This window comes from Mesocricetus auratus, unplaced genomic scaffold (assembly GCF_017639785.1).
Source record: "Mesocricetus auratus isolate SY011 unplaced genomic scaffold, BCM_Maur_2.0 Super-Scaffold_100043, whole genome shotgun sequence".
NCBI classification, from domain to species: domain Eukaryota; kingdom Metazoa; phylum Chordata; class Mammalia; order Rodentia; family Cricetidae; genus Mesocricetus; species Mesocricetus auratus.
Window position 1 is genome coordinate 6,623,288 of NW_024429220.1, and position 16,027 is coordinate 6,639,314.

General features: G+C 40.7%; 1 protein-coding gene across 5 annotated transcripts in view; it reads right to left on the reverse strand.

The window, feature by feature from the left end:
- The window catches only part of Reln (reelin), a 437,778-nt gene that overhangs the window by 87,406 nt on the left and 334,345 nt on the right, over positions 1-16,027 (reverse strand). For all 5 annotated transcript variants that reach the window (XM_040735124.1, XM_040735123.1, XM_040735122.1 and 2 more), the window contains exons 28-30: positions 8,396-8,628; positions 2,876-3,033; positions 722-929 (exon numbers count right to left, since the gene is read on the reverse strand). In XM_040735124.1, the coding sequence (XP_040591058.1) occupies positions 722-929; positions 2,876-3,033; positions 8,396-8,628 (599 nt within the window). The remainder of the gene's footprint in view (positions 1-721; positions 930-2,875; positions 3,034-8,395; positions 8,629-16,027) is intronic.

The window sequence follows — 16,027 nt, forward strand, 5'->3', positions numbered from 1 at the left end:
CTCACACTCAGTGCGGTGATGCAAACTGGGCCTTTGCCCGTGGCGGCCAGTGAACCCTGCTGGGCAGGCAGTGAACCCTGCAGATCTTTGAGGACTGGATGCTGAAGGAACTTGGAGCAGACTAACAGCAGAAAACATATGAAAGGCAACACTGAATTTTTAGTAAAGACCATACCTGAAATTTATTTATTTTTCTCACTTTCTTCCTTCTAATTTCCAGGTAATTTAACGGATGTAAAAAGCACAGTTTCATTTTAGGTGTGCTACTAGTTCATTTGACCTCAGAGTCGAACAGTTGTTGGTTTTACCAGTAGGTGGCAGGGAAGGCATTTAAATTTGGGAGGGGGAGGCAGTTTTTAGTAGTGACCACAAATGGACCACCTAAGTACATGGGAGAATCATTTCCAGACATAAAATTCAAAGTTGAAAATATACTTACTTCATCAATTTATGCTACAAGGTGTAAGAGTTTACAGGATAACACAGACGTTTTGTAAACTAAGACACAGAGACCTTGACAATAAGTGTATGCTGATTAGCAGACTCTGGTGTGTGTGTGTGTGTGTGTGTGTGTGTGTGTTTTGCATTCCCTATCTATTTTATTATACAGCTTGAGTTAAGCTTCATTTTTACACAATATAATCAACAGGTAGAAGTGTCGGACAAGATACCCAGCGATGTTCAGCTATGTTCAGAAGAAATATTCCAATCAACAACTTGCCTGATATTCCTGGTGTCCAGAGGGACAGTCCTCGCTTCCCGTTTCCCAAGGCCATTGAAGTAGAGGGACCTCCCATCGTTGAGTGTCCCACAGCCAGTCCCAACCTGCCCTCCTGTTATCTTGTACCACAGTGGGCTTAGCTTCCCTTCAAACCTATCGAACATCTCGCTGTGATTAGGGATGTTGGACACACAGCTCCCTTGGGTAGCTTCAGGGAAAAGAAACATAGACATGCTGTTGGAATCGCTGAGCATTACAAGATGCACTTGATACAGGGCAAGGAAGAGTCCACGTTGTGCAGATGTCTCCCTAACTTATTACTAACATAATTATTACTAACAGACATATTATTGCTAGGTATGTGCCATGTGCCTGAAACCCCAGCAGTTGGGAGACAGAGGCAGACGAATCAGAAGTGAGTTCAGAGTCAGTTTGGGCTCACAAAGACAACAAGAAGAAATCAGTGAAATTTGTCATTTCTGTCTTTCAATTTTTAACTTTTAAAAACAGTTTCTTAATTAAATGTATATATGTTTCCTTGCACACATACGAGTCTGCACAAGTGAGTGCCTGTGTCTGTGGAAGCTGAAGGCATCAGAACCCCCAGGAGTTACAGATGCAGGTGGCTGGCTGCGAGCCACCTGATGTGGGTGCTGGGAAATAAACTCACATCCCCTCCAGGGCAACGTGAGCTCTTATCCACCGAGCCATCTTTCCAGCCTTTAATATGTATTTATTTAAAAAATTAGAAACAAGCCTCACATGTCAATCCCAGCTCCGTCTCCCTTCCTTCCTCCTGTGCCCTTCCACCAGCCCCCACCCTATCTCCACTCCATTCCCCAGGGAGTGTGAGGCCCTCCATGGAGGATCTCCAGAGTCTGCCATTTCATTCAGGGCAGGGCCTAGGCCCTCCCCACAAGAGTCTAGACTGAGAGAGCATCCCTCATTGTGGGATGGGCAGCCAAAGTCCATTTGCATGCCAGGGATAAATACTGATCTACTACCCAAGGCCCCATAGATTGCCGAGACTTCCTCACTGACACTACATTCATGGAGTCTGGATCAGTCCCATGCTGGCCTCTCAGCCATCAGTCTGGGGTCCATGAGCTCCCCCTTGTTCAGGTCAGCTGTTTCTGTGGGTTTCACCAGCCCAGTCTTGACCCCTTTTGCTCATCACTCCTCCCTTTCTGAAACTGGATTCCAGAAATTCACTTTAGAGTTTAGCTGTATTTATTTTACAGGAAGACTGGTACTAGGAATCAACATCTCCACAATGTTCCTACCTAGAGGACTTGTGTGAGCAGACATTCTGTCTGCAATAAGGTCATTCATTTACTGTCACAAGGAGAGTCAGCATAGAATTAAAAAAATGCTGGCCTCCAAACTCTACGTGACATAGGAGGCTTGCAAGAGTGAGCCGGTCTGTCTTTGGTTTCTTGCCAGATGAAGGTTTGAGTATCAACACACTGGGAAGAGGCCAGAAAAACTTTAGAAGTAGGATTTTATAGCTTAAGATATTTTCTCCAATTTTTATGCTTTAATCTCAACTATCTCAAAACTTTTGCTATAGCAGTACCCAAAGGTGAATGTTTAAAAAAAATGAAAAAATTTTCTCTTATAAAGCTCTCCTTTGGGCTTAGTATTTTATGTTTGCATTTCAATTTTAAATGTAGAGAAGTGTATTTCATGTGTGTGTATGCATGAGAAGAGCTTAGGGAGACCCTGAAGGCATGTAGTTGAGAACTTGGCTTGGGTTTTAGAACCAGGGTCCATTTCTAGCAATGCCTAGCTATGGGACCCAAGAAGAATTGTTAAAATAAAAATCTTCTCTCTGCCTCAGTTTCCCCAATGTAAACAGGGTTAGAATCAAATGAGATAAAATAAAAGGTATTTATCATAATGTTTGGCATGATGTAGGGCCCCAAGCAATGTTCATTATAATTGCTATTATTAACAAACACATTCTCTCTAGGGAGTGACACTTAGCATGTTTTCTTTCTAGGTAGCTTGAAACTACAGAACACTTAGCAGCTCAGTGCCTGGATGTCCAATTTCTAGAATTCTTAGACTCAGAAAAAGATAAACACAGAATCTGTTTTCTGTGCAAGAGTGAACTTTTACCAGCAAGTTGTCAGAGACACATACTGGCCTTACCTGTGTACCCCAAGTCACAGAAACAAACCCCCGAGATGCAGTCTCCATGACCACTACAGTAACTGGGACAAGGCTCAGATATGTACACTCCATCCAAGCCAAAGGGGGGCACGTTCTTCTGAGAGCTGCTCTCTTGGATCCATCGGAATCTGGTCTTGCTGTTGGGGGAAACACGTCTATTACAGCCACGTCTCACCAAAGGAATGCAGAGAGGCCCAGAAAGCCTCACCAGAGTCACACTCCCTAAGCGGCATGCCATGTGATGCACTCTGGACCTTCATACGGTGTCTTTCAAATCTTTCTCAAGTCTGCCTGATTTCTTTTCCGGCATGAATGTAAACACATCAGTCTTACATTTTTCCTACAGAGGACTTGTGTGTCAGCTATATCATAGGTCTTTGCCGATTTTCTCACCCATGATCTTTATCCTTTTTAGTTAATCTTTATACTTCCATCATGCTAATTTTATGGACAGTTTTAGAGAAATTATTTGGAAAAAATGTAAATTTATTTATAATTTGACAATTTCATACACAAATATAATGTATTTTGATTATGTTTACTGGCCACAATGCTCTCTTTTCTCCCCCCTACTCCTTCTGACCCCATTTTCCAACACATTATTGGCATGCTTTTGAGGTCATCAAATAGAATGTTTTTTTGTTGGGACATGTAAAGGGACTCTTGCTCTTTGGTGTTGACAAGGGAAGGAAGAGCTTGTGCAGTCAGCTCTACTGTCACCTGCCATCCTCGACGCCCCCTTGCCTCCTTATCTCACCTTTAAACCTCCAAGATGCTTACTCTGTGATTTCTTAGTAACCAGCTGGGATGCCTCTTAGCAACGCTAACTGTGAACAGACGAAGAAAAACGGCCTTTACTGCCGTGAGCGGGGAGTGCCAAACCAAACTAAACTACCACCATGAGCGCGGAGTGCCAAACTACCACCATGAGCACAGAGTGCCAAACTACAGCCAGAGTGGGGAGTGCCAAACTAAACTACCACCATGAGAGGGGAGTGCCAAAATACTGCTATGAGCGCAGAGTGCCAAACTACTGCCATGACCATGAGCGCGGAGTGCCAAACTACCACCATGAGCGCGCAGTGCCAAACTACCACCATGAGCGCGCAGTGCCAAACTACCACCATGAGCGCGCAGTGCCAAACTACCACCATGAGCGCGCAGTGCCAAACTACCACCATGAGTGCGCAGTGCCAAACTACCACCATGAGCGCGCAGTGCCAAACTACCACCATGAGCGCGCAGTGCCAAACTACCGTGTCTTCACTGCTGTGCACTGCTTGCATTTCTCTACACTGCACCCAGCCCCTGATGCCTGCTTCTTGTCTCAGTGACACAACACTGGGCTTGAACACAAGTAAGTTGGTGCCGTCGAAGCTGCTGTAGTAAGAACGGCTGGCAAAGAATTAGAACTGGATGTGACCATGAGGTACCCAAAGAGCAGTGGGCAAGTTACAGATGCTGAACCATGGCCATTTGGGAAGGAAAGACAAGAAAGAAGAAAGCAACCGTTGAAATCTATAGTTCTTACCTCTACTGAATCCTCAGACTGAATGGGCAATCCTGTCCCTACCAATTCTTAGACTGAATGCCTCGAGCTCCTGTCTCCTCACTCCTTATACTCCTCTCTCTGCCCAGCCACATCACGCCTGTCCTCACTGTCATAGTGCTGGGATTAAAAGTGTGTGACTCCCAAGTACTAGGATTAAAGGCGTGAGCTACCGCCACTTGGCTCTGTTTCTCTTTTAGACTGATCAATCTTGTATAGCCCAGGGTGGCCTTGAACTCATAGAGATCTGTTTGCCTCTGCCTCCTGAGTGCTGGGATTAAAGGTGTGCACCACCACTCCTGGCCTCTGTGGTTAACTAGTGACTAGCTCCACACTCTGATCTTCAGGCCAAGTTTCATTTGTTAAAGCTGTTGATGCACCTGACCTCAAAGTGTTTTCATGAAGTTGTATCCCTGAAACACAATAATTATTTGAGATACAGACATAACAGTTTAAGAAAATGTCTATTAAAGTGGTGTTGTGGGTTCCTAACTGCATTCTGAATATTAATTCTCATACCCACAGATAAGTGTAGTCCTCACCCCTCATCAAGGGAACTTCTCTTTGCTACAGACAGAGAATTACAGAAAGCCACAACCAATCAAAATGCCAAGTTGTGGAGCCCAATCTCAACTGATAACTTCCAAAACCCAACTCCTAAACCCAAAGCTCAGGGATCATGGCTGAAAGAGTATAAGAGCTATGGAACAGGGAGTTTGCTATAAGATTGTGTCTTTTTGGAAGGTGAGAAACTACATCCATAAAGTTCACCAACATGTCTACCTATACAGGAGCTGAACTAGACACACTAATATGCAGGGGGAAAGCTCAGAGGCTAGGAAGCCCCCATCCTATACAAAGCACTGTATGCAACTAGGGAATGCCCAGTATAGGAAAAGTAGTCTTCTCCAAAGAAGAGACTATCAATTAGTTATCCAATACATACATACAAGTAGCATTATACTGACTGAGCAGGTTGTACTTACATATTTAGGAACACACACCCACCCACACATACATACACAACAGCAATTAGTGAGAAAAGAGGCCATGCATTTGAAAGAGTAAAGAGGGAAGATCTGGAGGAAGGAAAGGAAAGAGAAAAATGATGTAATTATATTACAATTTCAAAAATAAAAAACTAATTAGATGTTTATTATAACAATGATAATGATGATGAACTAGTCAGACAATCCAGAGGTTTAGCCAAAAAATAACGTCTAGATTCACATTAAAATGTAGGAGATATGCCCTTGGCAGTAAGTTTTATTTGCAGATTTCTTGTGTCAATGGGGATGCCCCTGAGAGTTGGGAATGGTATATACACAGATATATGTTTACCACTGCCAGCGTCTGTCTTCTGTAGTCAAGAATTGGGTGGATTCAAGAGCATGAACTTCTCCTTTGAAAAATCCTCTTAGATTATTTCTGAAAGAGCTAGGCTCTAGTAACTATTGTAAGCATGTTGCTTCCTAGCAAAATAGATCCAAGTTTTGACACTTTGACTCTTGGCGTTTTAACTGCACTCGGAGCTTTCCGGGCTTAACATGTTACAGAAAGTAAACCAATAGCTCATTTACTTGGGATAAGTAGAAATATATTTATTACTCTTTAGTAGAGGACTCCTCACCACAAATGCATTCATTAAGTAAGCTGGGTGGGATCCAAGTTAATCAGGAAGCTGGATTCTACTGGAGAAGATTTCTTTTTTTTACCAAAGCTGAAATCCAAGAAAATATTCAAATACTGAGAGCCTCAAAATTTTGGCTTACTCCGGGCTGGACCAATAGCCTCCGAAACAATACAGAGAAACCCTGTCTCGTAAAAACCAAAAAAAAATTTTTTGGCCTACTTAATGATGGGCCAAGCTTTCCTAACCTCTCCTATGTGGTTTTATCAACTAGATTCCTCTAGCCACTGGTGAAGAAACTTTAATTTACAGGTTAAGACACATTTTTCAGAAATCCACATTGGATTTGTGTTCTTCAACTCCTGATGACACGACCAGGCTGTTTTTATAGTGATGTCTTTTCATCACCCTGATACTCTAATCATTGCAACAAAGGGGTCCACTTCATGCTTGTATATTCGGAAGAGCTGTTTGGGGGCTGTGGTTTCATAGATTATGAAGGGAGCAGTTGAGGTGAGAAGAGCAAAGGAAACAGGGCTACACTGAGAGACAGCTTCAGAAGGAGGGGAGGCAAGGTGACGTGGCCGTCCCAGAGGGCAAACATGAGACTGGGCCTAAGGAGCTGAATGGTTCTGCAGAGAGGGAAGTGTGCAGGGCAGAAACCAGGCGCCAAGTGCAACGGACAGGACTGCTCTCAGGGACAGCTGCCTTAGAGAAGGAAACTCTCGTCCTGGACACTGATTTTGGATAAAGGAGACTGAATTAGCAAGCTTCTTGGTGGCAATCAGTCTTCCTGTGGGCCAGGTAACTGACTCCCATTTCTTCTTGTCCCCTCTCTTTTGTTTTGTCTCTGCCAACTACAAAAATTCACTGAGGTATAAAGACAAAGAATTTACCTGTAACTTGATGTTGTGGATCTGACGACTGAAATAGTTGAGTGGCTAGTTTTTGCAACAGCTGATATTTAATGATTAGGCTCACACAGAATGTTTGCATCTTTGATCAAATAAGCATCCCAGACACTTGACTACCAACTACTACAGTGCATGTTCTTGAGGTTAGACACTTAGCTAATGATGGAGGCAGACAACACAATCATCTCAGGAGCTGGACCGAGCTCAGAAAAATCTGTGATCAATCAGGTGAGAAACTTGACAGAAAGGACCGTGCTTAGCAGCCATGTGACTGTGCTTCCTCCACCACTACCGTACCGGAGTGAAGGGCAGGTTGCCCTTGGCAGGAAACAGCTCCAAATCTGGTGAATTATCCAATGAGAGTTTGTTTCTCACTCAGTTTATGTATCCAGCATAGGTTGGCAAAGAATCTGCTTCTTGCACATGGGGTCTGAGCTGGTGTGTAGCTTTAGCTTACCGCATGGAACACAGTGGTGCAGCTGGGGTCTAGAAAGACAAGTGCTCCATTCATTCATATTTTACTAGGCCATGCCAACTTCTGAAGAATGTGGGCATACGCCTACCTTATCTAAGAAATAAAGACTCTTGGATATTGCTGAATGACACCAGTGGGTTTCTGCACTATAAATGTTATGCCATCAAGTATCAATATAAACAGCTTCTTGTATCATTTCAGTTCTGAAGTAAAAGGCCTTGGCTAAGACACACTGAATGTTACACTCCAGAATTTAATCAAAAAGTGTCTACTTGAAGAATGCTTCTTTATCTTTTCTAAAATGATAGAGTGAAAAATAACGATCTCTTTTTTACCTGCTATATCTGATACAAAATGCTACAGAATTTAATCTACAATATTGGACTTGGAAAAACATATCTTTACAAAATATCAGAACATATCTGCTTTTGTTTGTCTTCTATTTTTTTTAGCTTACCAGTGATGATGAAAAGACCCAGTATTTCTTGCTGTCAAGAAGTTGAGAACTAAATTAACTGATTCATTTCAATTTTTCATTCCATTTATCTTATCCTCCATCACTGAATTTTAAATTTTGTCAGTTATTATTTGTTTTAGTAGTCTATTTAAATGGTCATTTACACTGCAAGATACTTCAACATTTCTATGTAAGGAGGCATTAAATAAAGAATCTATGCATAGCAACAGCTTGATGTAAGGCCATGTGGTTCTTTCAGCCCTTAGCGTCTTTTGTTACGCCAGGGCCCAGAGCTGTGCTTAGCATAGCCAGGTGATGAGCAAATAGTTATTGAAGAATTAATAGGTGAGTAAATAGGTTTCACCACCTACTCATGCTATTTTGGTAATTCTATCTCGAGTTTTATTTTTATTTTATGTTTGCCTCAATGCAGACTACATAAAGCAATGCACAGCACTAGAAAGCTTGCTTTACCTGGACGCAAGGGACCTTGGGATGATGATGGTGATTCTTGTCCATTCTTCAAAGTCCCCAGTATAATAGACGGTGGGCTCACTCAGTTCTCGGGCGTTCCCTTCGCAGCCTTTGCCAACGGAGGCTGGAAAGCATCCTTCCTTCACCAGAAACCAGGACATGCCAGCATCATGTGAGTACTGAAGGAGAACGGGGGCGGCACTGCTGAACTGACTGGCACAGCCTATGTTCAACTGTGGAAAGGGGCGGGATTAGACCAGGCTCTCCGTCAGAGACACTGCTCACCAGACTAGCGGCTGCACAGCCAAGGGCCCCGCTACTGAGACGCATCCCAGGCCCTCTGTAAATTCTGGAAGGTTCTCTTCAACAGAGAGCTCCCATCCTGAGGTTTCTGGAGTCAGGAAGTGTTTTCTTTCTCATCCCCAGAGGACACAAGCAGGTAAGCAGCCCGAGAAGCAGCTGTCCTTCAGAACATGGCTGCCTAGAGGGACAAGAGCCATGCACATGTATGTATGTATGTATGTATGTATGTATGTATGTATGTATGTATGCATGCATGTATGCATGCATGCATGCATGCAGGCTTTGGCCAAGATCAGTAATAAAAAAAATCCAGTGTCAAAAGAGGTTTCTATCGTAGCATCAATTTCCATTAAGGAACACAATGCAGAGATGTTTTGCCCAAGTCAAATGACTATAAACATAAAGTGACATTGTTTAAAAACTGTAAAATATGCAATAGCCACTGCCCTAGAACAGCTGTTTTGGCTTTCTGCTCTTTACTTAGAGGCATATAATCTGGCTATATATTTGAAATGATCACAAATTACGAAGCTCTCTCTGGAACAGCTGGCAGGCTGACCAGTCCAGCTACCATCCAGACCTAGATCCAGGGCTATGAGTTGGCCCACCCCAATATCCACTGAACCTATGAACTGTTGGAGTATGTGAAGAGATGCATCTTCTTGACACAGGACAACAACGGGATATCCGAGAGGGGCCCCAGTAAGAGCCCATTATCGATGGTTCCACATAGGTCAGAGACTTCAAACCAGATTAATGACTCATGGCAATGAATAAGTGAAGGTGAATGGATTGAAGGGTGAACCGTGTGGCTCACAGGACCACACTACAGCTCCCACAATGAGATTCTTTTCCTTTTTTTTTTTTTTTTGGTTTGGTGTTTGGTTTTGCTTTTAAATTTTGGTTTGTCTTGGTGGGGTTGCAAGGGCAGAGGGTGAATGAGTGTGTGGTGTATGTGTGAGTGTATGTGTGTGTGTGAGTGTATGTGTGTGTGTGAGTGTGTGAGTGTGTGTGAGTGTATGTGTGTGTGAGTGTGTGTGTGAGTGTGTGAGTGTGTGTGTGTGGTGGTCCTGGAAAGATGGGTGGGATGGGGATGGGGATGCATAATGCAAAACGCACAAATAATCAATAATAATTAAAAGAGAAAGAAGTCCCCCCCACTTCCTGTTTCAGACAATTTTATTATCACGTGGCGCACTAAGAATTGCCCTGCACAGATCTCGCCATGGGTGACTCCCACCACAGAGGTCCCAGGAATGGCACTGCCAAATCAGAGATCTAAAAGCACTTCAAAACCTTACATTCTTGTATTCTTTTTACTGAACACATCCTCTAGCACACTGCTAGGTTTGTGTAAGACAGTTTTTTTCTAAATTAATGTAATATGAATGAACTTTAATACTGTTCAGTTCATTTGCTGGGTAACTATATCTGTCACACACTTCCCTGGTTATTTAGTTGGTGCTGTTAGCACTGTGCAGGGCCCTGTCACCGCATCTGGGACCTATTCTACTAGAACACTCACTCTCTAGTTTTGATTTCCTTGAGGACTAGGGCCATGACTTTTGGTTTCTATATTCCTAGCAACCTGGTATTTGTCACATGGCAAGCAGTTACCAAGAATGCAGCAGAACTATATTTTTAATATGATACCAAATGATATTTTAAGGGTGTATAGTATATATTGACTACCAATCCATGTATAATCAATAATTAATACCTATTACTAACTATTGAGTACGAATTACTAGGTATGTAATGTAGTGTGCAAATTAAGTATTATTGCCTCTTTGAATACCTGAAAAATTCACTGTTTTTCTTACTTAGCTTTTTCTCTACTTTTTGAACTTGATTTTATTGAGCTGTGCATTTTTCCCCACTCACATTCCTTCTTCCCCTCTCCCTTTCCAGTCTCCCTCTGTCCCCAACACTTCCAGTTTACTCAGGAGATCTTGTCTCTTTTTTCAACCCTTACTAGGTAGACTGACTGCCAATTTTCTGAGAAACTGCCATACTAACTTCCAAAGCGGTTGTACAAGTTTGCATTTCCACCAGCAGTGGAGGAGTGTTCCCCTTATTCCACATCCTCTCCAGCATAAGCTGTCATTGGTGTTTTTGATCTTGGCAATTATGACAGGAGCAAGATGGTATCTCAGCATTGTTTTGATCTGTATTTCTCTGATGACTAAGGATGTTGAACATTTCCTTAAGTGTCTTTCCACCATTTGAGATTTCTCTGTTTAGATCTGTACCCCATTTTTAAATTGGATTATTTGTGTTTTTTTGATGTCTTGTTTGTTGAGTTCTTTGTATATTTTGGAGATCAGTTCTCTGTAAAATGTAGGGTTGGTAATTCTGTAGGCTTCTGTTTTGTCTTGTTGGCCATGTCCTTTGCTTTACAGAATCTTCTCAGCTTCAGGAGGTCCCATTTATTCATTTTTGTTCTCAGTGTCTATGCCACTGATGTTATATTTAGGAATGGTCTTGGTGCTTATGCGTTCAAGGCTACTCTTTCCACTTTCTTTTCTGTGAGGTTCAGTGTGGTTGGTTTTATGTTGAGGTCTTTGATCCATTTGGACCTGAGTTTTGTGTATGGTGATAGATAAGGATCTCTTTGCATTCTTCTACATGTTGATATTCAGTTATTCCAGTATCATTTGTTAAAGATGCTTTCTTTTTTCCATTTTATAGTTTTAGCTTCTTTGTTAAAAATCAGCTGTTCATAGGTGTGTGGATTGATACCAGGTCTTTGATTCAATTCCATTGGTCCACCTGTCTGTTTTTATGCCAATACCAAGATGTTTTCATTAATACAGCTCTATAATAGAACTTTAAGTCAGTGATGGTAATGTCTCCAGAAGCTCCTTTATTGTATGTACATGATTGTTTTGGCTAGCCTTAGTTTTTTTGTCTTTCCATATGAAGTTGAGTATTGTTCTTTTGAGTTCTGTGGAGAATTGTGTTGGGATTTTGATGGGGATTGCATTGAATCTGTAGATTGTTTTTGTTAAGATTGCTGTTTTTGCTATGTTAATCCTACCTATTCAAAAGCATGGAAAATATTTCCATTTTCTGATGTCTTCTTCAATTTCTTTCTTCAAATATTTAAAGTTCTTGTCCTACAGGTCCTTCACTTGTTTGGTTAGAGTTACCCCCAAGACATTTTATGTTGCTTATGGCTATTGTGAAGGGTGACGCTTGTCTGATTTCTTTCTCAGCCGATTTATCATCTATATATAGAAGGGCTACCAATTTTTTTGAGTTAATCTTGTGTCATGCCACATTACTGAAGGTGTTGATTAGATATAGGAGTTCTCTTGTAGAATTTTTGGGGACTCTTAAGTATACTATCATATCATCAGCATATAGCAAAAGTTTGACTTCTTCCTTTCCAATTTGTATCCACTTGTTGTCTTATTGCTCTAGCTAGGACTTCAAATACTATATTGAATTTATATGGAGAGCATGGACAGCCTTGTTTTGTTCCTGATTTTATTGGAACTGTTTTGAATTTTTCTCCTTTAAATTTGATGTTAGCTATTGGCTTGCTGTATATTGTGTTTATTATGTTTAGGAATGTCCTTTGTATCCCTGATCTCTCCAAGACATTTATCATGGAGGGGTTTTGGGTTGTGTTGAAGGCTTTTCAGCATCTAATGAGATGATCATGTGTTTTTTTTCTTTTTCAGTTTGTTTATATGGTGGATTACATTGATGGATTTTCACATGTTGAACCATCCCTGCATATCTGGGATGAAGCCCACTTGATCATGGTAGATGATTTTTCTGATGTGTTCTTGGATTTAGTTTGCCAGTATTTTACTGAGTGTTTTTGTATCAACGAGGGAGATTGGTCTGTAATTCTCTTTCTTAGTTGTGTCTTTTTGTGGTTTGGGTATCAACGTAATTGTGGCCCAGTAAAGAGAGTTTCGTAGTGTTCCTTCTGTTTCTATTGTGTGGAACAATTTGAGGAGTATTGGTATTATCTTTTTGAATTTCTGGTAGAATTCTGTGCTGAAACCATCTGGCTCTGGATTTCTTTTGGTGAGGAGACTTTTGATGAGTGTTTCTATTTGCTTAGGGGAAATAGCTATATTTAAATAGTTTATCTAGTCTTGATTTAATCATATAGTACTTATCCAAGAAACTGCCCATTTCATTTAAATATTCCAATTTCCAAAAACCTGGAGCACATGTTTTTGAAGAATGACCTGATGATTCTCTATATTTTCTTAGAGTGTGTTGTTATGTACCCCCTTTCATTTCTGATTTTGTTAATTTGGATATTCTCTTTTGGTCTTTTGGTTAGTTTGGACAAAGTTTGTCTATCTTGATTTTTTTCAAAGAACCAACTCTTTGTCTCATTGACTCTTTGTATTGTTTTCTTTGTTTCTGCTTTATTGATTGCAGCCCTCAATTTGATTATTTGCTATCCTCTACTCCTCCTGGGTGAGTTTGTTTCTTTTTGTTCTAGAGCTTTCAGGTGTGTTGTTAATTCTGTAATGTGACTATTTTCTAGTTTCTATATGTAGGCACTTCGTGCTATGATCTTTCCTCTTTGCACTGCTTTCAAAGTGTCCCATAGGTTTGGTTATGTTGTATCTTCATTTTCATTGAATTCTAGCAAGTCTTTAGTTTCTTTCTTTATTTCTTCCTTGACCCAGGAGTGATGCAATTGAGCTTTGTTCAATTTCCATGAGTTTGTAGGCTTTCTGCAATTTGTGTTGTTGTTGAATTCTAACTTTAAAACATGGTGATCTGATAATATACAGGGGGTTATTCCATTTTTTGTATCTGTTGAGGTTTACTTTGTTGTCGAGTATGTGGTCAGTGTTACAGAAGGTTCCATGGGGTGCTGAGAAGAAGGAGTGTTTTTCTGTGTTTGGGTGGAATGTTCTATATATGTCTGTTAAGCCCATTTGAATCATAACATGTGTTAGTTCCTTTATTTCTCTGTTAAGTTTCTGTTTGGTAGTAGACCTGTCCAGGAGTGAAAGTGGGGTGTTGAAGTCTCCCACTATTAGTGTGTGGGTATTGGTGTGTAATTTAAGCTTTAGTGATACCTCTTTTACAAGAGTGCCCTTGTATTTGGGGCATATATAATCAGAATTGAGAGTTCATCTTTATGGATTTTTTTACTGTGATGAATATAAGATGTACTTCATGTCTTTTGATTACTTTTAGTTTGAAATCTTTTCTGTTAGATACTAGGATAGCTATACCAGCTTGACATTTAGGTCCATTTGAAAAATCTTTTTCCCAACACTTTACTTTAAGGTAATGTCTATCTTTGGATTTGAGGTGTGTTTCTTGTATGCAGCAGAAGGGAGGAATTTGTTTTTTCATCCATTCTGTTAGCCTGTGCCTTTTTTATAGGTGAACTGAGATATTAAGGGATTATTATGGAATTATTAAGGGATTTTCATGGCCAGTCATTGCTAGCTCCTGTTACTTTTGTTATTGGTGGTGGTACAGTGTGTGCTTCCATTCTTTAGGATTTGCTGTTGTGGGATTATCTTTTGACTGTGTTTTTGTGGGTGTGGCTAACTTCCTTTGGTTGGAGTTTTTCTTCTAGCACTTTCTGCAGGACTGGATTGATGGTAGGTATTGTTTAAATCTGTTTTTATCATGAATATTTTGTTTTCTCCATCTATGGTGATTGAAAGCTTTGCTGGGTATAAGTAATCTTGGCTGGCATCTGTGGTCTCTTAGTGTCTGGATAATGCCTGTCCATGATCTTCTGACTTTCACTGTTTCTCTTGAGAAGTCAGGTCTAGCTGCCTTTATATGTTACTTGGCCTTTTTCCTTTGCAACTCTTAATATTCTCTCTTTATTCTATATGTCTAGTGTTTTGACTATTATGTGGAGAGGGAACTCTTTTTTTTTTTGGTTGGTCTAGTCTATTTGGTGTTCTGTAAGCTTCTTGTACTTTTATAGTTCTTTTGGTTGGGAAAGTTTTCTTCTATGATTTTGCTGAATATATCTTCTGTGCTTTTGAGTTGTATATCTTTTTCTTCTTCTATCCCTATTATTCTTATGTTTGGTCTTTTCATGGTGTCCCAGCTTTCCTGGATATTTTGTTCTAAAATTTTGTTGGATTTAACATTTTCTTTGACCGATCAATCTATTACCTCTATTGTGTCTTCAACACCTGAGATTCTCTCTTCAATCTTATATTGTTGTTTATGCCTTGCATCTGTAGTTCCTAATCATCTACCCAGATTTTCCATTTATAGAATTTCCTTGGTTTGTGTTTTCTTTATCGACTCTACTTCATTTTTTAAAGTCTTGAATCAATCATTGTCTTTATCTGTTTGATTGATTTTTCTTGGTTTTCTTTTAGGGATTTATTGATTTCTTCCAAATTTTTGTTTGTCTTTTCCTCTATTTCTTTAAGGGAGTTTTTCATTTCCTTTTTGAGGGCTTCTATCATCTTCATAAAATTATTTTTAAGGTCTGCTTCACCTGCTTTGGGATATTCAGGTTTTGTTGCAGAATCAAAAGTTTCTGGAGGTGCCATTGCTCGTATGTTGTTGAGTGTTTTTATACTCTTGTCTACCCATCTCTTCCTCCAGTCAGCAGGTGAAGCCTGTGATTCAGGGGGTCCCTCTTTCTCCAATTGGTGTAGTTGGGGGCTGTGGCTCTGTTGATTGTTCTTCCAGGTGTAGGCAGGGTCAAGTCTCTGGTGACCACACCTCTAGGTGAAGGTAGTTCTCATGTTCCAGAGGTCACTGATGCTGCTGGTGTCTCATACAGGGAATGGCACTGGATGCTGGCTGGGATACAGGTGCTCTTTCCCAGAGGAGCTTCTAGGTATAGTTTCTGGTGGTTGCTGCTGCTGATGTTTCCAGGCTGCCCAGCTCCTGTACCTCTCTGTTCTCCAGTCTGTCAGGGCCATCCCAACCCAGCTCGTCAGCCCCCTTCTGCTCACCAGGGTTGGTGGAGGCATGTGTGGCCCAGCTAATGCAGCTCCTACCTCTTCCCAGTCAGCTTCAGAATATCACCAAGCAGAATCTAAGTTCTACATTACCATGATATTTGGGATTAATTAAATTGAAGGGGTATCGGATGAGAAACAGTATAGTACTTTATGGACATATTTTATATTAATATCAAGTGTCACCAAGAAAGGCCCATTGACACATGTACTATTTTTGATACTTTTACATTGTAGTTTAATATCAAAATATGAACAAAGGCAGATTACCGTTTCCTAACTGTTGTTAGGAAATAAATTGTTCCTATTTATGACTAACTGCCTTGGGTTTAAGATGATGTAAATTGTATTGAAGAGCCACCCACACACATCTGATCTCTTTAACAATTCC